This window comes from Poromitra crassiceps, assembly GCF_964638095.1.
Source record: "Poromitra crassiceps genome assembly, chromosome: 5".
Taxonomy (NCBI): domain Eukaryota; kingdom Metazoa; phylum Chordata; class Actinopteri; order Beryciformes; family Melamphaidae; genus Poromitra; species Poromitra crassiceps.
This window is the reverse complement of record NC_139642.1, coordinates 9,887,843-9,909,658: the sequence shown is the minus strand read 5'-3', so window position 1 is coordinate 9,909,658 and position 21,816 is coordinate 9,887,843. Positions and strand designations below refer to the sequence as shown.

Sequence of the window (21,816 nt, the reverse complement as noted above, 5' to 3'; positions counted from 1 at the left end):
TCACAGGGACCCCTTCCACTGAGGATACCTGCATTGTTTTTCAGATCAATTAAAATTTTGCTGATTTAACCATGCAATCTATATTATTATTACAAAATCTACTAATCAATCTATCTCCCTATCTTTCTATCTATCTATATACTGTATATAAATTTGGCAATGTGGGCAATGTTCTCTGTCTGCTGTTCTCTGTCTGTTTAAATGTTTTGTGCCGGCAACAGCTATGCCGTGTTACGTGTGATCGGGCTGAAACTTTCAGGTGGTGTAAAGAGCACCAGTGCGGGTGACCTGACGGAGTTGGATTTTTTTATTATAGGGCAGATTAATTGCCTAATTGCCCTAAGGCTGAGGCTATAGTTCAGTGATGTCATCAGTGATATCATCAGTGATGATGTCATCAGTGATGATGTCATCAGTCTGAGGCTATATAAGTGATGGGAGTATGGGGAGGAACCAGACGGAGCCGGATTTTTTAATTAGGTGATTGCCCTAATTGTCATCAGTGATGTCATCCGTGATGATGTCATCAGTGATGTCATAGGGCAGGCGAGGCCACGACACGCAGTGGTCAGCAATGATGTCATAAGAGCAAGTGAGCCCGCACAGCGGGCGAGCTGCAGGGCGTGCGAAGCCGTGCAGCGGGCGAGCCTAGAAATCGAGTGCGCGCAGCGCGCGAGATGCCTAGTAGTATACTGATATAAGTGTCCATGTGTGTGTGTGTGTGAGCAGAATTTTTTGACCTTTGCCGCATGTCACCCCCCCTCTCTCTCTCTCTCTCTCTCTCTCTCTCTCTCTCTCTCTCTCCACCTTTCCTGTCTGCCTACTGTCCTATCTAAAAATAAATAAAGGCGAAATGCCCCCAAAAAAATCTAAAAAAAAAAGACATACATTGAAGAAAATCTATAACCTTAATCTGACCATTCAAGGAACAACACTTATGTTATAGAAAATGTGCATCAACTAACCTATGCTCTGGGTTGAAATGGAGCCTAATCTTCACATCTGTATCTACACAGTGCTGTGCATCATCAGGACCAAAGCTGTAGCATTTGCACATTCCACGGCATTCAAATCTGCATCCACACTTGGTCAGTTGTTGGTAACTCTCTGCAATAGAGGGGAGATCAGCCCACAAGATCTGCCACACATCAATCACCTTTGCTTAATCCAACCCCAGTCAGAAGGACTTTGTGCTTCTGGTTGAGCCCATAAGCATCCAGCCTGGTAGGCAGCAGGCTTTACCTGCTGGAGTAGATAGAGCAGCTTGAGTAGGCAGCAGGCTTTACATGCTGGAGTAGATAGAGCAGCTTGAGTAGGAGGGATGGCTTCATAAGCATCCAGCCTGGTAGGCAGCAGGCTTTACCTGCTGGAGTAGATAGAGCAGTTTGAGTAGGAGGGATGGCTTCATATGGCCTCTGCTTCTGAGCAAACATGTCCAGCCTTACATCATCAACAGCATCAGCTGTACTGGACCTGCTGACTGTGATGCAGTCTTCAGTAAATAAAGCCACAAATGCCATAAAGTGACAGTCCTTCAAGTCACTTTTGGTAGAGCACAAAGTCCTTCATCACTTGTGTTAGTGGGAGGGAGTGGACTTGGTTCAGACGATGTGTTCCCAGCGCTTGGCGGATCCGGATACGACACACGTGGTTCAGAGGACATCTCTTGGCCTCCAGAAAGACCCTGAGCGCCTCGGGATCCGCCTCCTCCTCCAGCTCCTGCTCCAAGGTCACCAGGGCCGGATCGGCGCCGTGGTCCAAGAGCAGCTGGACGAAGGCCGCGTCTCGCCGGTGCCTCAGCACCACCTCCAGCAGGTGAGAAGCCTCGTCACGGGTTCTGTTGGGGTCGGCCCCGCCTTCCAGGAGGATCCGGACACAGTCCAGGTGACCGTTGATCACGGCCATGTAGAGAGGCATGCGGTCGATGTGAGCTAGGTTTACCTGTGCTCCCTGCGTGATCAGGTAGGCCACACAGGCAGCGTGACCCCGCAAGGCTGCGTGCTGCAGAGGGCTCCTCCCACTCCACCAATACTGCTCATTGATGCACCTTCTGAAGCGCTCTTCCTGCAACAGGCTCCTCAGTGTGTCCAGGTCTCCTAAGCTGGCAGCATTGTGGAGCTGCCAGTCCTCATACCCTGCTAGAGCAGACATTCCTTCAGCTCTGTGTGTACAATGCGTCTCAAACAGAAGGCTTTATGAAGGGACCAAGTGTGTGTTGACATTATGACATCATAGAATGACGACGACATCACAATTGATTGAGTGACATCACTGATGACATCACAGCTGTTCAAGTGACATCACTGATGACATCAACATTGCTCGAGTGACATCACTGATGACATCGCAATTGCTCAAGTGATATCAATGACGATGAGCTCTTCCAGACATAAATGAAAAACAGTATTCTTTTGTAACCTGCAGTGCTAAATACACACCAGGAATGCACAGGTATGTTTTGGCCAGGTTTGCCAGTAGAGGAAGCTCAGTTTGACAACTTTTCCACCACTCTAACACATTACCTCCCAGTATCAAAGATGCACTGTCCTTATACTTCGCAACTTCAGCATCAAATGAAAATCATTTCAACACTAAATGAAGTAATGAATGTATTATTTACAAATAGTGTTTCAAAAACATTATTACAAATAGACAAAAAATATGATCTTACTTCGCACAGCAGGTGTGGATTTCAAAATAAAATAATATATACGTTTACTTTTTTATTAATATCGATGTTTTCACTGTGCATCGATGCAATTGGATCATTGAATGGATGCAGATGGCTGTATCGTCCCACCTCTAATTATGCATGGTCTCCTCCTGTTCTATTCCAGACCACAGAAGAAATCTCCACTGCCTGCCTGGCTCATGGGTTTTCTCTGGGGAAGTAACTTGTAGCGTTTGTGGGACGCTACGGCGCTACTTGGTCTATGAATAGCTTCGCTAGTGAAAACGCTAATTGATTTACAAAAGGAGCGACGCTACCACCACGGCCACGCTACTGAGGAATGTAGTTAAGCTATATAGCTCCGCTACTTGTAGCAAGCTACTGCCCAACACTGCCCATATCCCCGGGGTGCTGGATCCCATCCCCCCCCCCCCAGGCGTCTCACCGTCTGCAGCCTGGATGTGGTAGCCCTCTCCCCGGGCCGGCTTCACCTCCAGCAGCTGCATGGCTCGGTCTAGCAGGCCGTGGATCACCTCAAAGCCCGGGCTCTTGTTGTAGTAGACGGCACAGAGACGCCGGCTGTTCCTCGCCCCAACATCTGCACCCGAGGTGGAGGGTTGACAAATTAGGAATAAGGTTATAGACGCGGTTTTCACTAAATTGTGTTGCTAGGGAACAGTTTGAAACCTAGCTTATTTGCTGTCAGCTATTGTATTAGCATCACACTGCAACAGGAAGTTAGCTAGGGGCAATTTAGAATGTTTATGTTGTCAAGTTGAAAGCATTTATAGAGATGTATTGGCATGCTGATATTCAGTTGGGTCGATAGCAGCCAGTCAGTGTGCGCCACCCTTTGATATGATGGATGTCTTTCAGTTTCATTGATTACATTTACTGTAGAATTGATCGATACTACACGGGTTTATTGGAAGCAATTAATCTGAACTGATTCTAATGTGACCTTTGCATCGATTCCACACAAATGTGAATGAATACGTCATTATTATTATCATCAATAGTATTACCCTGGATTTCAATGTACAGTTTTAATATCTTAGCAATTATTGGTAATAGATTTAGGCTTCAAAAACCTTCATCAAACCTCCATTTAAACTAAAGGGTGAGTTGCGCACTGTGTGTATGTGATAAGCAAGTCAAACAGACTGTCACTTAATAGAGAGGCAAAGTGACCGCCTACTTCCTGCTTCAGCACTGTACCAGAGATTTTCATCCGCCATTTAATTTCCCATAGACATTTCGTAAAATGTTTATAAAAAATAGTTTTACTTGTTCAAACCAAACGGTTCATCTATATTTAGAAACAGGAGAGACCACATAACATTTCAATCGGACCAAAACATAAAATAATTGCGGATTTAAAGAAAACATTCTTTTGATGATGTTTTTTTTTTTGTCCAAGTGAAATGTTCTATGGTCTCTCCCGATTCTAAATATAGCTGAACCGTTTGGCTCGACTAAGTAAAACTATTTTTATAAGCACTTTATGAAATGTTTATGGGAAAATAAATGGCGGATGATGAAAATCTCTGGTACAGTGCTGAAGCAGGAAGTAGGCGGTCACTTTGCCTCTCTATAACACACACCTTTGGTCTCATCCTTCAGCACCACGTCAGATATCTCAAACAGTTTCAGGGGAAGGGGCATCTTCCTGTTGGCTGCAATGGTTTTCAGCAGGCCAGGCAGCAGGGTGGTGCGCGCCACCTGGTGGAGGAAAACAGCAGTGATGTTGAAAACCTGACAGTCAGTCAGAGGAGGCAGAGAGCGCCCTCGTATGGAAACAGACCTACCTGCATCTATCTATATAAAATTGAGTACTCGTCAGCTCCTCAACCAGAATGTTGGAAAAAAGCCTTCTCCCAGAAGGACCGCATGAAGAAGCAGCAGCAACACTGACTTACCACGGCATTCCCCCTCCAAATCACAAACAGAACCCAACAGAAAGTTAAGGTGGGGGGACCTGACACAGTACAGGATTTCCCCACAGCCCCCCGTCATGGCCGACAACCCCACTGCCGACAACAATGCGTGACGTGACGTCAACTCCGCAAGCTCTATACTCTACTATACTATACTCTAGCTCTATACTATACTATACTATACTCTAGCTCTATACTATACTATACTCTACTCTAGCTCTATACTCTACTATACTATACTCTAGCTCTATACTCTACTATACTATACTCTAGCTCTATACTATACTATACTCTACTCTAGCTCTATACTCTACTATACTATACTCTAGCTCTATACTCTACTATACTATACTCTAGCTCTATACTATACTATACTCTACTCTAGCTCTATACTCTACTATACTATACTCTAGCTCTATACTATACTATACTCTACTCTAGCTCTATACTCTACTATACTATACTCTAGCTCTATACTCTACTATACTATACTCTAGCTCTATACTATACTATACTCTACTCTAGCTCTATACTCTACTATACTATACTCTAGCTCTATACTCTACTATACTATACTCTAGCTCTATACTATACTATACTATACTCTAGCTCTATACTCTACTATACTATACTCTAGCTCTATACTATACTATACTCTACGTTACCTGGAACTCTGCAGTCTTGGGGTTGGAGATGTGGACAGCCCTGGTCTCACAGAGCTTCTTTCCCAGTCTGTCTGCGATGTCCTCCTGAGAACACTAAGGGAAGAGAGAGGGGACAATCAGCACATCATAGTAGAGGAAAAGAGTGTGAGTGTGTGTGTGTGTGTGTATCTTTTCTCACCAGGGCAAAGTTGAGGGCCTCTGTGAATCCAGCAGCAGCCAGGTCTTGCCTCAACAGCTCCGTCAGCTTATTCAGTGGGAACTATGAACATATAAAGCAAATACATAAGAACAACACACGCCATTTTTAGATGAGTTAAGTGGAATTCGTGGTCAGCATCAAAGCCCTCGCCTACATGCTGAGGGCTACGCTGCAGCTGGTGAGCCTGCCGGCGTAGGCGGCGTGCAGCTCCCCAAAAACGTGACTCGACACAGCTGAAGTGAACAGCACAATTCTACTGTAGATGAGCAAGATACTGAACCCGGAATTGCTCCTGATGGTGTGCCAGCACCCTGCGTGGTAGCCTGCCACCATCGGTGAATGTACCTACTGATTCTGATTGTAAAGCGCTTTGGATAAAAGCGCTATATAAATGCAGGCCATTTACCATTTACCATAAAATAGATGATAGAAAAGGGGGTCATTGACAGATCGCCTGTCCAGTGATCACGCAGCTTGCTGATCATGGACCAATAGCAGGCGGAGCTGCGGCTCTGGGAAACTCCCATCTCACGTGAGGTGCGGAAGGACTCAACCCATTCCCTCCCACTCTGCTGATGACAAATCAAGATGGTGACGGCCAATGTTTGAACTCCACCAGGGAGAAGACATTTAATGGGATAGCTACGTCCATATCATTTATGTCTATGGTGAAAACACACAATTGAGTCATTTTGCTGGGGACTCCCCCTGGACCCCCTCGTCGAACTGACATGCGAGTACGTCTAGCTGCCGCTGTGTCGTCCTAAACTCGAGGCTACATTGAAGCATGTTTCTCGCTTCACGTTGGTATTTGGGAACGCGCAAAATCAATCACACGCAGAGGGAAATCCAGGTACCTGATTGGCTACGGTGTAGGTGTGTGGCGTGGTGCGGGGGATGTTGTTGAAACCGTAGGCCATGGCGGCGTCCTCCATGATGTCACAAGCGTGGATGATGTCCGAGCGCGTGGGAGGAATCTCCACCTCGATCTGGTCTCCGGTGCCCGTGGGCTGGGAGAGCAGGCACATCCTGGTCAGAAGCTGGGCGATGTGCTCCGTCGACTCACTAGGCAGGTAGGAGGGAGGAGACGGCCGATCAGCAACCGGTTGGATTAAAAACGTTTCTTAGGGCGCGTTCACACCAAGCATGTTTGGAGCAGTTTACTCTGTTCACTATTTTACTTTTATAGGTGTAAAGAGATGGATGGTGACATTATTAGCCAGCAGTTATTCATGTTTGGAAAGCTTCACATGTGAAAAATAAATAAGGGGTCCAAAATTAACACTATCCAACGGCCAATGGTGGGTAGATTTTGCATTTGGCTAGTAAATCCCAGAAGGCTATCGCCCACATACGTACTAGGGACACTCACGCATCACGCAAGCAAGGGGGGCAGCACGGGGAAACTCCCCATTGAAAACAATGAGCGCTACCCCCCACGGCCCACGCTACCGCCATCATGAGCGCTACCCCCCACGGCCCACGCTACCGTCATCATGAGCGCTACCCCCCACGGCCCACGCTACCGTCATCATGAGCGCTACCCCCCACGGCCCACGCTACCGTCATCATGAGCGCTACCCCCCACGGCCCACGCTACCGTCATCATGAGCGCTACCCCCCACGGCCCACGCTACCGTCATCATGAGCGCTACCCCCCACGGCCCACGCTACCGTCATCATGAGCGCTACCCCCCACGGCCCACGCTACCGTCATCATGAGCGCTACCCCCCACGGCCCACGCTACCATCATCATGAGCGCTACCCCCCACGGCCCACGCTACCATCATCATGAGCGCTACCCCCCACGGCCCACGCTACCGTCATCATGAGCGCTACCCCCCACGGCCCACGCTACCGTCATCAGACATCAGACCGGAAGTAACTCCAGAGTGTCCCTATGTATGGCGAGTAGCTTATATTGTACCAAACTAGTCATCTAATTAAACTCTTAAAAAATACAGCTAATAAAATACACACACACACACACACACGTGTATAGTTTGAGTGCCAAGTTAAGCTGTGTTCACACCGAGATATTTATTTTTCGCTCTGTCGCTTGATTCAACCCTTTGGAATCGCTCTGTCGCTCCGTTTAAATCGCTCATCAACAGGCACCCGAATTGACGGACATGTGGGGGCTATAACGTTACGCAATGTCATGATGTTTGTCCACTACGAGCCACCGTAGATGTTTACAAGCTAAGCCTATCAGCGTGCTCCTAATGCGAGCTCCATACCGGTAGTACAGACTTCACTTCATGTCAGCTGTCAGTCTGTCAATGCGGTTTGTTGCCACACAATAAACCAGCGGTTTGTTCCAAGCCAGTGTGATCCTTGACTCGCTCTCACACGGCAGCCAATCAGCGTTGAACAGCGAGCGACTGATGCCAGCGTATATTCGCTCGAGTTTTTCTCCCGGGCGAATATACGCTAAATCGCTCGTTTGCATTGACTTTGTATGTAAACTCGATGCCAGCGAAAAACTTTAATAGGTCGGTGTGAACGCACCTTTAATGGTTGTGATTAGGTGTGAAAATGTAGGAGTTTGAAGTAGGGTGTTGCTGAAAATGTTCCCTGGCTTAATAAAAGATCATTAAGTGGACTGATGGCCACAGAGCAGTCATAGTAAAAGAGATGTTTTGTACAACATTTCAGTTGTTAGCGAGTCGGCTCACCTGATGCCCACTTTGCGGTTGATGAAATCAGCGGAGACCTTCTCCTTCCTGTAAGCCAGCTCCTACAGTCCAAACAGGAAGTGACATCAATGAGACAAAGCTAGGAGGAAGACATGTCACAGTAAACCACATAGGACCGGCTACAAGCTGCTTGTCATGGGAATATATGCAGTACCGGGTACACGCATGTCCTGCCGTCTGGGTACACCACCTCAGCCTCCTCCACCCTGAAGGAGACGGGAAATGAGACGGAATTAGAGCTGCAACTAACCATTATTTTCATTATCGATTATAATTAGTCGTTTGTCTATAAACTCTCACAAAATGATGAAAACATTTCCATCACTTTTTCCCCAAAGCCCCAGACGTGACATCCTCAAATGTGTTCTTTTGTCCTGACCCAACAGTCCACAACCCAAACATCATCACCGTCATAGGAGACTAAAGAAACCAGAGAAAATATTCACATTTAACAAGCTGGAACGAGAGAATCTCAGACAGTATATTTTTGTTAAAAATTAGTCTAAAAGATTAATTGATTATTAAAAACAAAGTTGGCGATTAATCCTCTGATGATCGACTAATGGTTTCAGCTCTAAACTGGATATAGAAAATGTTATCTTTACAATAGCTCTGCTTCCATCTAACCATTACGTTTAGCAGAAAATACAAAGTGGACCACCAGGTGGTGCATTGAAGAAAACAAATGGACCTCCTGAACATCAAACAGATCTGCTACAGAAAACACATCGAGCAGAACAATGAGAGAGGCTTTCAAGCTTTGGCCAAGTTTGTTCTTGTTCTTCAGAGTGGGCTCATGTCGGCCATATTTCATGCTGTCTGAAGACAAATACAAAGCAATGACACTTGGCAGGATTCTACTGCGCAAACTAATGTCCATACAGAACATTCATCAAGTCCAAAAACACATCTGAGCTGTTGTGGAATGAGACTGAACTGTTATTTATTGATTGAACAAATGCATTCCCATTATGATTCATCATGCAAAAACCGACAGGCTGTTTCCATTTAGCCTTTCTAATTCAATACATCAACACAGTGATGAGAAGCCAGATATGGGACTCACGTGAAAGGCTGGGAACAGTACTGGCTGAACATGGTGACCATCATGTCCAGTACGATCTTGGCCTGGTGGGAGGGAGCAGGGTCAGATTGAAGTCAGTTTTCACCAGTAACAGTGACTGGAGGCTAGGGCTGCAACTAACGATTATTTTCATTATCGATTCATCTGTCGATTATTTTCTTGATTAATTTATTAGTTATTTGGTCTGAAAAAATGTCGATCAGTTTCCCAAAGCCCAAGATGATATCCTCTAATGTCTTGTTTTGTCCACACCCCAAACATATTTAGTTTACTGTCATAGAGCAGTGATTCCCAACCAGGGGTACGTGTACCCCTAGGGGTACTTCAGCAGCTTGCAGGGGGTACTTGGAAAGATTGGGGATTACAATGTATTTCCAAAATGATAAAAACTGATTACTTTTTCCAATTGAAAACTGTCAGAATTGTATTAAAGATGAGTCATTAAAATTATTTTAATAATGAGATGTGTTAGAGAGGTCATCTAAAAGTTTAATATAAGTTTAATATAACAACTTTAGGAGAATTATGGACACACATGAGTGAGGGGTACTATTGGCATGGTAAAACAGCTCAAGGGGTACATAACACAAAAAAGGTTGGGAACCACTGTCATAGAGGAGTAAAGAAACCAGAACATATTCACATTTAAGAAGCTGGAATCAGAGAATTTTGACTTTTTTCTTAAAAGAATTACTCAAAACGATTAATCGATTATCAAAATAGTTGTCGATTATTTTTCTGTCAATCGACTAATCGATTAATCGTTGCAGCTCTACTGGAGGCATCATGTTATTCACGCAATTCTCTTCATTTCTCCTCTTAAGTCGTACCTTGGTTACGTCTGTGGCCGTGCACTCGATGAAAACGTTTGTTGTCTTTAGGGAGATTTTTGAATGGTCCCCTGGAAGACGGAGATCAGTGATTTGTTAAAAACTTACAGATCAGAATCGGTTTGGTCAGAGATGAAGAGGGAGAGCACGGCACTCACCGTTGATGATGGGAGGCATGGACAGGACAACCCCGTTGCTGTCGTAGATGACAGGGTACGCTGGCTTGTCTTCAATGATGTGAAGGTAGTGCCTCAAGTGGCTGTCAGTCTGTCGGGATCAGGAGCACAGCACAGGCTTAGTAAGGACAAGCTATAACAGGTCTGAGGTCTGTAACAGGTCTATAACAGATCTGAGGTCTATAACAGCTCTGAGGTCTATAACAGCTCAGAGGTCTATAACAGGTCTGAGGTCTATAACAGGTCTATAATGGTCTGATGAAGAGCAGTGTGGGGCTGCTCAAAACGTCACCTCGGTACAATAAATAATTAAACATTTTCATGGTCTGCTTACTTTCGGCTCAGCACCTGCCCCTTTTCAGCTTGGATGTGCATGCATTTGTCAAGGCGATAGCAGCACATCACTGTTCATCTGACTACTGTCCAGCCAGTGAGCTGCTCACCTTGTAGAGGCTCATGAGCTGGGTGGCTGTGTACTCTTTGGTCTGGTTGAGGGGTCTGAAGCAGATGTCTCCAGGAGGCTTGGCCGTGTACGTGAAAGGGCCTGAGATGGTGTCCAGGTCATGGGTCCCGATGGCCACCAGGGACCTCTTCCTGCAGATACATTGGTTAATGGTGGAATAATATAAAAATGACTGACTCATCAATGACACGCATAACACACACACACACACACACACACAAATATGCATACGTTTTTTCTTCCACATCTACCTGAAAACACACACACACAAATATGCATACGTTTTTTCTTCCACATCTACCTGAAACTGGCTAGGCCAACACAAGTCATACCAGAGACTTTTCAATATAGAGACAGTTCAACATCCAGTCACTTCCTGTATCTGTTTGGCCACTGCCAAGTCCTCTTAGGAGACTGGTCACTCAGCCAATGGAGTTTCATACCAGTGACAGACAGCCAATCACAAGCTGATGATAACGACGCCAATTTAGGAGACCGGAAGAGTACACTTTCTTACTATTGCAGTGCAGTGTCTCTATATTGAATTGTCTCTGGTCATACCAACCACTTCTCCTGCAGTTGCCATCCCCTTCATGAAGGTGACATCAACCAGCATTGGAGCCACAATCATACATACAGTCAACAAACTAAGTGAGTGAGGTTAAGGTAGCAGCTGATCTGACCTGCAGACGTTCTGGTGGAGCTTCTCCTGCAGCTCGATGAAGCTGTCATAGCGCTCCTGGGTGAAGGTGATGTTCCTCAACACCGCCGCCACAGCGTGGGGTCGTACCGCCGCCGTCTGCACACAGGATACATAGTTATTCATAGAATATAGCCAAAGTCTGACCAGTGGACAAGACGGTGACACCTGTGGTTAGCTTCAGTTTACGGGAAACAATTTGATCTCCAGTAAGATCTTCCAGCTGATCCCCAAGTCCATGTTTCCACCCACCTCCTTAGTGATGATCAGCCTCTGAGGTTCTCCGCTGGATGCGCTGACACGCCTGTATCGAGGGGCCTCCATCCTGAGAACACAAATAATAATAACAACAATAATAAAAAAAAAAATTCAAAACAAGGTTACAAAGTGCTTTACAATACAGAATAATAGAAACTAGAAAGTTGTATTGACTGAGCAGTGAGTACAAGCCAAGGAGGGGCAGCAGTCCATTCGAGACAAGATACATGCAATGGATAACCTTTTCCAAGTCTGCAAAAGAAAGAAAATTCATTATTTTGGCTATGTTCCTTGGCTGGATGAAACAAGATTGCATAAACTCGTGTCACATGGTTGTTGAAGGAGAGGTCGGAACTGAAGATCACCAAGATGATGGGACACATGCTTGACGTAGGGGGACAGGCTGCCAAGTTGGGACTGAATAAAGCTAAGGGAGTTTGGGAGAGGATTTCCTATTTAGCTTCGTTAAGCTGAAGGAAGGAAGCCATCCAGCACTTAATGTCAGACAGGCAGGAAATCATTCAGTTCAGTCAACATGGTTTAAGCTCATACACCAGACCGGCAAAACCGGAATCCAACCCAACCATTTTGTGCAGAAATAAGATTTTCTAAGATTTCCGATGGCATCTTAGAATTGGTCTAAAATGGTTTAAAATAAGATTATACTGATGTGGCTTCTTCAGGGTAAGTTGAACTATCGCACGCTTTATGCTAGCAGGGAACGATCTAATTGGCAGAGAGGAGTTCACAAAAGAAAGAACAGTAAGACCAATAGTCTGAACTCTGAAGTACCTCTTTCAGACACTTGGTGGGCATGGTGTCTAGGGAGCAGGAGGAGGAGTTTCATACGAGAAATGATTTGTCAAGCGTTGACTGCAAGATTGGATTTGTGTGGGAGGAGGAGCAGGGAAGACACCAAGATGTCTGAGCTCCGGGGGAGGAGCAGGGAAGACACCAAGATGTCTGAGCTCCGGGGTGATCTGCTCTGCAGCCTAATCCTGCCTGTTTTATTAGTGAACTATTGAAGACACTCGTCACACTTGAGGACGCCTCTATTGGCCTGCCTGTTGGGAGGGCTGCTCACTGAGAAGGGGATTGCGACATGCAGTGGCGATTAGTTAAGAAAATAAATAATTCCTAGCATCCTTAACTGTATTCTGATATGCAGTCTCTGTCTGAAGTGTTGGTAAGAGACAGAGTTTGTCTTTTTTCCATTGACGTTCAGCTTTCCTGCATTGACTTTTTATGTCCCTGGCATGTTCGGTAAATCCCCAATCAGTCACTTTTTCACCTTAAAGGATGGGTTTTCCGTGGGGAATATGAATATATATTAAATCTCACGCCCCTAAGGTTTTCGAATCCGTTGAAATTTTTGAAATTGGATATTCACTGCCAGAGATATCAAGCATCTCTCACATATTTTTTGGGCCAGCCGACGCGTTTCGCGTCATCTGGCCTAAGTCCGCCTTGCGGAAGTCGTGCACCTATGAACTACAACTGTTGTTGGCCATGGTCCCGCCTCTAGAGGTCCTCCACGCCCCTTCAGAGGCCTTGACCAAAACAAAAACGCAGCCATCTTTTCAACCGCCTAGCCTGCTGTAGCTAATATTAGCTTCCCATAGTTCCTTGCAAAGAGACCATTATCTCGGGAACGGAAGCACTAATCGACACGGGACTGGCGGCATTGGAAAGCTCGTCAAATTTTACATCTAGTAGTAGGTGGGTTGAAGTAACGAAATCAACGCTGAGCAATGTACCCGTTTTTACACATTTTTACAGAAAATAGTTACAACATCAGATGCGCGTAACTCCTACGAAAATGCCTTAAAATGCATGAAAAAAAAATTATGAAGACATCTCCCGACATATATACTACCGTTTACATTTGGTGCAATTTGGAGGCAATTTTATTTTCGATTTATTTCTTGTTCTTTGTATATTTTATTGTCGAAGCCTTCTTCTTCTTTGAGTTTTATGGCGGTTGGCAAACATATATGTGCATTACCGCCACCTACTGGAGTTTGATATCAGCCAAATGCCTGAGGGGTGGGCATAAAAACGAAGGCCACGCGAGCCCAGTGCATTGTGGGAAATGTAGTATTTCGAGTCCCCGCACCCGCACCTCCCCCCCACCACCCCCCCCCACACACAGAGTGGATTTCGGTTGATATCTCTGTGAGTAAACCTCCAATTTCAAAAATTTCAACGGATTCGAAAACCTTAGGGGCGTGAGATTTAATATATATTCATATTCCCCACGGAAAACCCATCCTTTAATAGAACAGCTTTTGAGTCATTGAAGATGGTACAGTGACGTGTAAGTTGTAACAGGGAGAATGTTGCCTCTATTGGTCACACTGACACCGCCCTCCAAAGGCCTCTCCTGGGACTAAGCATTTTTGTGCCGCCGTCCCGGAGGCAGCATGTGCGGCATACTGTGCATGCGCTGTACAGAGGAAGCGCTGTCTTCAGGAAATCAAGGAAGTAACTCGGTGCAGATTTGCTACGAAAATGACGTTTCACGTAACTATGGATTATTATTTCATCACGTGGTGAGTACCCGATGTCACAACATGTACATAGAGCTTTCTCGCTCTTTGTTTTGTTGACTTTGAACGGCGATATCGATACCGATACTATTGCACCCAGAGAGCGCTGTTTCTCCAATAGCAAAACTTATAAAAGCTGCAGAATGGGGCTTTAAGCCAGGGCAAGGCATTAGATTTCACTTAAAAAGGTGCAGTAGAGTAAATCATATTCAGGCAGGCAGATGAATGCATTCTGTACAGCAACACTAGAGCAATTATACATGCACCAAACCCAATATGGAGAATACACTTCTGTCTATACACCTTCTTTTGACACAGCCAGGAACAAAACACACCCCAAAAATGCTTTAACTAACACTGTTAATCATGAATTATTTTAACCTGAAATGATTCGTCCTGAATGTGTCCAGGGGTTTAGTGTTCATCATAGCCTCAACGTGAGACTCATCAGTCATTCTGCCTTCAGAGTCTCGGATGCGCGGTCCCTACAGCCACTGCAATGCCGACTAAGTGGCTGCACGCGATATAAACACTATCAATCACAATCAAACTGTACCCATGGTGTGGGTGCCCTGGCACTCCTAAATAGTGCGTACTTTCCAATACAGAGCCCTTTTTCACATGCCAGCGCTGAAGTTTTTAGGTGCTCCACAGCGCTGGATGTATCGGTTCGGTGCTCAGTGGTTGGGAGGGTGTAGTGCAGTTTACAATTTTGAGCATCGGCTCCGCCATGTGAAAAAGTGCTCTGTATTGGAAAGTACGCACTATTTGGGGGTGCCAGGGCACCCACACCAATATTGTCTCAGAGGTGGGTACAGTTTTATTGTGATTGATAGCGTGTATATCGCGTGCTAGTCTCGGCTCCCAGACGTTTGGTGAGCTGCGCCACCAAACGTCTGGGAATTTCACTGTCAGAAACTGTCTGTCCGAGCCCGGCGAGAACGGCCGGCAGCAGACACGCCTACATTTATTATTAGAATTTTATTTGGTAGCGGCAATGCCATTTATCATAGTCCTAACACAGAGCATGAAGCTGATATGCTCCAAACAAAATTTATAGCTGTTGTTTATTTTACAATAATGTTTCCTACCCGGAAGTGGTCCACTTGCTACTGTGAGTCATCAGCAGGCTCTGTAACGTTAGCCTCGGGAGTCAGGCTTATCGCTGGGGAAAAGACCTCTAGCCGCCGGGGCTGGATGAAACACGTCCTATTAACAGGTTATGTTTGTTTCTAAGTGATTAATATGTTTCTCCGCAAACGCGATGTTTTGCAAGACACCGGTTCTAGCGTCCCTGCCCCCAGAAAGCAGGCCCGCCCACAACACTCATGATTGGTTCTCCGATGCAAGGCTTCCAACAGCGCCACCTAACGTTATGCAAAGATTTAAATAGTAATATTCTCAGTCTTACAGGAGTGAAACGGATTAAGACTGAGGGCCGAGTCTAATCGCGTGCAGCCACTTAGTCGGCGTTGCAGTGGGGACCGCGCATCCGAGACTCTGAAGGAAGAATGACTGATGAGTCTGGCGTTGAGGCTAGTGTTCATCACATAGTCTGCGATGGCAACACAACACACAGCGTGCTACTCACTTGTTCTTGAAGACCTGCAGGCCGCGGACGAGCCCCTCCAGACACAGCAGGTCATAGCGGTTAGCCGGCACATCGATCTTGTAGAGGATGACGTCAGACGCTCCGGAGGCCTTGGAGTCACCTTGCTCACGGCTGATTATCTCCTTCTCTGAGGTCTATATAGGGGTCAGAGCAGAGGGGCCACTGCTTTTAGGCTGACCGTCATAGTACAGTAGTGATTTTTCCACATTATCTTCTAAAGTGACTGATCTGCACAGTTCTGGGATTTATGGGTGCACTGTGACATAATTGTCAACCATTTTATTACTTGCAATTATGAAAAAATGACACTCAATATGATTAATATATTACAGCTAGCAGCTACATCTCTTGTGGAGTAACTTTACTTACAATCTCATCCAGCTCCAGGCCGAACTCAAAACACAGCTCGTCAAACTGCTCATCGGCTAGAAAAAAGGGAGAAAGTCTTAATTAAAACAAGTCATTATTGTACCTACCTACAAGTACCCACTACAGTTTCTATCCAAGTTTAAATGACAGGAGCCAGGAAATGATGCAATCACTTTGAAATCCAAGATGTCATGTCAACAAAAGTTGTAACGTTACATTATGTAATGAACAATTCTAACCAAAACAGCGCAAAATTCATTAGGGCTAAACGAATATCCAATATTTAGTCAGTAAGGTTACTGCCATTAAATATATGACTGTGTTTATTCAAGGTTCAAGACAGCAGTGGCCACTGGCCAAGCTAACTCGATAACGAATACCGCTCCATTCATGAGCATGTTGCTAACATGATGCTAACGAGCTCAGAGAGTTCTCAGTTTATTTTTGCAACGTCAAAAGGACGCTCGCTACTGAAACAGAAAGGACGTCCATGAATTGAACATGTAGTCAGAATGACTCACTGTATGTTCTGCCCAAAGCCTGGAAGAGAAGATCCCTTTTGACACCGACAGTCGGCATGTTGGCTGCTAATGTCCTCAGCAACAGTCAGCCTGTGGAAAAGGAAAGGCCCCTACGAGCCGGCTGTAGCTGTCTAGAGCGGTGCCTGACGGAAAACCAAGCCTGTGTGTGGATTAAAGTGAAATGACACCCACAAAGAAAAAGGATGTCAAACCATAACATCCGTAGACATCCGAAATTAAAAACGGTAAAACAAACGACATCCTACATGTATTCGATATTTATTTCAAACAATCTTACACATAATACGAGAATAATACAACCTAAATACTACTTTCAAATCTCTTCACACACAAATGGCATTTTATTTTTGTAGGCTACTTTTAAACTTTACAAACTATCAAAAACAGCTTGAATCCCTTGTTTCAGATACATCTTACACATCTTACACATATGAGCAAACCAAACCTACATTAATAAAGACCGATCGCACATCCCAAACTCTTCCTCTTCTCCATCTTGTCAGCCTGCTGCTGTTATTGTCCAGCCCCTGCCCACCCCCATACAGCCGTCAGTCCAGGAGAATAATCAGCCAGCTCACCTGGACTCAGCCAGCGCGTTAGCATCTAGCGTGCTAGTAACTAGCCACACTGCTAGCCTTATTGCCAGAGACAAGCTTGCGGTGTACTACTGCTGCGTGATTTCTAACCCCACATAGGATAAGCAATAACCACGCCCTGTGGCACCGGGATTGGCCAGGAGCATTGAAGCTTGGGACTAAAGCACCTGGGGTTTTTCATCTTTTAAAATAAAGATGTTTAAAAAACTATTGCTTGTTACATTTTCAGTGCTGTACCTTTTCTCTGGGTAAGAATTGAGCTCGAAATTAACGATACATTATATTATATGAGCTATGAACGTGAACACAACACCGTTTATATTATTGCATGTTTTTGTAGATTGTGTACATTGTGTAGATTACAATTATTATGCTTATTATTATTATTACTATGCTAAGGAAGGTAGGTGACCATAATTCATTTCAATGTCCGCTCTCAATATCGCTGTCTGTTTGGTTCATGAAATCATGGGCTGCGTGCCCTCCAGTGTTGCTCCTGGCCAATCCCGGCGCCACAAGGCGTGGTTATTGCTTATCCTATGTGGGGTTAGAAATCACGCCTCAGGCGTTAGCCAGAGAGTGTCAAGAAGCTGTCGAGGACTGGAAGACAGCGGGAGAGGAGAGACGTGCAGGCGGCTGGCAGGTGAGACTCTGCTGGTCGTGTAAGAGGCCTGGACATTTGGCCAGAGACTGCACTGAGACAGTGGAGGTCAGGGAAGAGACACGGGTTGGGGAGAGTGTGGAAAGCCGGGGGGAAGAGAACGTTGTTAGGATCGGGAGAGCGACGCTCATATTTCCAGGTGAGCAGGTGTCGCTACTAACGCCGGAGGGACCGGCACAGCCGAGCTGCGCTACGCCCCCCACGGTTGCTGTACGGGAAGCCGAGGTGGTGGTCGCGGCCGGTTGTGTTCTCCCTGCTGTCCTGAACACGCCGCCCCCCTGGGGGAGGGGGACAGGAGGACGAGTGCGGGCGAGAGGCGGAGAAAGAGGGGGAGTGTTCAGATGTGGACCCGGCGGGCGACATGGCCATTTGGTCGGTCGAAGCGGAGGAGTGGAAACGCAGGCAGGCGGAGGACGCGGATATCGGTCCGGTGTATACGTGGGTGGTGGCCGGACGCCGGCCCCCTGTGGAGGAGATTCACACGTTTTCCGGTGCCACGAAAGGACTGTGGGACATGTTTGCGAAGCTGCGTCTGAGTGAAGATGGAGTTTTGGGGAGGGGGGAGCACGGGAAAAGAGGGTTCCAGACGGTTGTACCCAGCTCCCTCCGAGGGCTGGTACTGCAGTGGGCGCACAAGGGCCTCGGCTGTCTCGGGCATCGCGGGCCTGAGGAGACGCTCCGCCGTGTTCGTGGGGGACACTACTGGGGCAAACACAAGGAGGATGTGCGGAACTACTGCAGTGCGTGTGAGGACTGTGGGACACAGGGGGGGGCTGAGGAGAGTCACCCGGCGGAGGAGTGACCCCACTGGGGGGGGGGGAGAGGGACTAGTGTGCTTCTGGTGGGCCAGAAGCTTTGATGTGAGGGGGAAGTGTAACGGGTTGGGTTTGTGTGCTACTGTGGTGTGTTATACTGTTCTGTGCATGGGGGGTTAACACTGGGATTGACATGTCTGTGGGGATTACGGGGGTCTGTGAAGGCGACATTTAGCCAGTGGGGGGGGGGGGGGGGTGAGAGAGGGGTTCACCTGTGATTGGCTGGGGGGAGGGGAGCTGTGAGAGCGGGGAACAGCTCGGAGAGTTGGTGTGTGGAACCTGAGAGGGAAGGCTGTGTGGGTGTGAAGAGCGGAGAAGCTAGGAGAGTTAGCGGGGTTTTGGGTGTGTGTTGTGGGGTTTGTTTTGGCGTGGGCTACGGCTGACAGTGGCCCTCGGACCGTGTGTTAACACATTCAGTGCCAGCGACGCCATATGGCGTCATTAGAAATTTACCGTACAGTGCCAGCGACGCCAAATGGCGTCATAACTCGATTTTTTTTTTTTGACGGGGGGGTGTCGATCTATGCCTCTTACATCGCCTCTTACAATATTCAGAGGTATTGAATGTGTCTAACCTATTTTACAGAACCCTTAGGTGGCGACAGCGCTCTCCAGATGAGAGAACGTGGAGTGAAACACACAGAAGAAGTCATTGGGGGGAAGGAAATCGCATCGCATCCGTCCGTATGCAGCGGCTTCATTGAAGCAACGTTTAGCTGTGCCCCTGCAGCAGCCAATCTGCTATCACAATTGAGCACCTCGATGTCCGCTGCAACAGCCTCCGTGTCCGCTGCAACACATGATCAGCCGTGGATTTGTTATTATTCTCAACTCGAAGCATGGGAGCTGGTACACGCGGCTGTAAAAAAGCAGGATCTAGCAGACTTTTTCAGTGCTGAGCACAGGCAAGAGAAAACGAGAAAACAGCAGAGCAGAGAGACACTCCTCCCACAACGGGGGGGGGGGGGGGAGGAGGAGGGGGGGAGGTGGGCACGCAGAGCCAAGTACACAACACAGACCCAGACAGCAGGACAGGGTTGGCAAACGCAAGGCAGAATATCCGATGCCCACCAGCAGCAAAAGATCAGCAAGAAGCTGCAACCAGCAGCGCATGCAGGCGCCAGCGCTGCTGGTTTCAGCTAAAAATATTATTCTTCCAAACAAAATTCCCTTGCCTTCACTGTTTTATTGAAGGAAATTATTTTTGAGGTGTGACTACATCAGAAAATTAGCTTCAGAGTCAGTGATGTGCTTGAAATGTTTAATTTCACAAAAGGCTCATTATCTCAGCTCGTAGAAAAAAAGCTCTTTTTTTCGTTCAATCAAGCTATCTTCTCCGGCTCATAACTAAAGAACGGAAAATGGGATCAATAAACTTTTTTTTGCAGGTGATAGAAGAGAGTCTCATCGTTATTTGTGCGTGTTCAGTGTTTACATAGTAATTATTAAAGAAATTATATGACTGTTTTAAAATGCATTGCGCCTATGTGGCACAGCAAGCAACCTTTTGCCCAAGGGCCGTGGCACTGAAAGTGTTAACAGAATAAAGTGCGGTGACTAGATCCTGACTCTCGACTGGTTCCTGACAATGCTACAATAGTCAAATCTATGGTTTATAACGCTGCTACTAATCAGAGGCAGAGAGGGCCAGGGGTGGGTTATGCCTTCGCCATCATCCGAAAAAAATATCGCTTCCGGTAAGCTAGCTAGCTAGCTAATGTTAGCTGCTGGTTGGTTGGCTAACTAGCGAATGTTAGCCGTTAGCTAACGTTAGTTAACTAGACAAACACAGACATGCAGAGCTCCAAAAACAGAGCAATTCGTGATTTTGTTACTGTAGTTTCTGCAGAGTAACGTGCATGTACCTTTATGGATTGCACGGGGTTGATCATCCGGTCATGGGGCACAGGGCATTACGTCATCACAGGATAACGCGATTGGCTGGCTCAGATTCAAATCTGAGCCAGCCAATCACATTGTCCTGCGCAGTTTGGGAGCGTGTATAAAAGGCGACCGCAGACCGGGGTGGAGGAGAGGGGGAGGAGAGGGCGAGGGGAGAGGAGAGGAGAGAAGAGGGAGAGGAGGGGAGAGGAGAGGAGAGGAGAAGGGGAGGGGGAGAGGGGAGGAGAGAGGAGAAGGGGAGGGGAGAGAAGAGGGGGAGGAGGGGGGGGGAGGGGAGAGAAGAGGGGGAGGAGGGGGGGAGAGAAAAGGAGGGGAGAGGGGAGGAGAGGAGGGGAGAGGAGAGGGGGAGGAGAGGAGAGGAGAGGGGAGAGGGGGAGGAGAGAGGAGAGGAGAAGGGGAGAGAAGAGGGGGAGGAGAGGGGGAGAGAAGAGGAGAGGAGAAGGGGAGAGGGGGAGGGGAGGGGAGAGTTGCCATTTACACCTGGTGTTAACATGCGTTTTCTGACATCAGATTGCAATCAGATTGTGCTTGACCACATTAACCTGATTCCAGTTACACCTGGCGTCAACATGCGTTTTCTGCCATCAGATTGCAATCTGATGGCAGAAATGGTTGTCCTCTCAATCCGCATAAAGTTGCTGTATCCAGATTGAGAGGATACATTGCATTTACTCTTGTGTTCAATCTGTACACAATGCATCCCTGACCACCTCCGGAGGTGGTTTGGCCGATCAGATTGCAATCCTTCTTCAATGCGTTTTGGGGGTGTTTACACCTGGCATTTCAAGTGATAAAACACAATCTGATTGCAATCTGATCACAGAAAACACATGTAAGCGCCAGGTGTAAATGGCCTCTAACACATCCCTGTTCGAAAGAGGAACGGTTCATTCGATCTTGTTCGAGAGGAGTGGATGTGTGTGAGTGGGAAAAGTAACGCATAAGCACTCGGACGTTCGACACATACAGTTCGGTACGTATTGAACATTAAAGCAGCTACGAGCAACTTTTTCGATTGTTATTAAACCGTATAATTACAATATTGATGCATCACATCTTACCTATAATAGTAGCTGAGACCAAAGCC

The 21,816-nt window shown here is 46.7% G+C and overlaps 1 protein-coding gene across 2 annotated transcripts in view; it reads right to left on the bottom strand.

Annotated features, from left to right (window-relative positions):
- farsb (phenylalanyl-tRNA synthetase subunit beta) overlaps positions 1–17,287 on the bottom strand; it is a 39,633-nt gene extending 22,346 nt beyond the window's left edge. For both annotated transcript variants that reach the window (XM_083637388.1, XM_083637389.1), the window contains exons 1-17: positions 17,205–17,287; positions 16,735–16,894; positions 16,214–16,269; positions 15,824–15,978; positions 11,678–11,750; positions 11,409–11,524; positions 10,706–10,856; positions 10,245–10,353; positions 10,087–10,157; positions 9,239–9,300; positions 8,327–8,378; positions 8,152–8,213; positions 6,330–6,537; positions 5,452–5,532; positions 5,274–5,366; positions 4,276–4,393; positions 3,117–3,269 (exon numbers count right to left, since the gene is read on the bottom strand). In XM_083637388.1, coding sequence (XP_083493514.1) covers positions 3,117–3,269; positions 4,276–4,393; positions 5,274–5,366; positions 5,452–5,532; positions 6,330–6,537; positions 8,152–8,213; positions 8,327–8,378; positions 9,239–9,300; positions 10,087–10,157; positions 10,245–10,353; positions 10,706–10,856; positions 11,409–11,524; positions 11,678–11,750; positions 15,824–15,978; positions 16,214–16,269; positions 16,735–16,792 — 1,618 coding nt within the window. In that variant the 5' untranslated portion in view covers positions 16,793–16,894; positions 17,205–17,287. The remainder of the gene's footprint in view (positions 1–3,116; positions 3,270–4,275; positions 4,394–5,273; positions 5,367–5,451; positions 5,533–6,329; positions 6,538–8,151; positions 8,214–8,326; positions 8,379–9,238; positions 9,301–10,086; positions 10,158–10,244; positions 10,354–10,705; positions 10,857–11,408; positions 11,525–11,677; positions 11,751–15,823; positions 15,979–16,213; positions 16,270–16,734; positions 16,895–17,204) is intronic.
- Between the last annotated feature and the right edge of the window lie 4,529 nt (positions 17,288–21,816).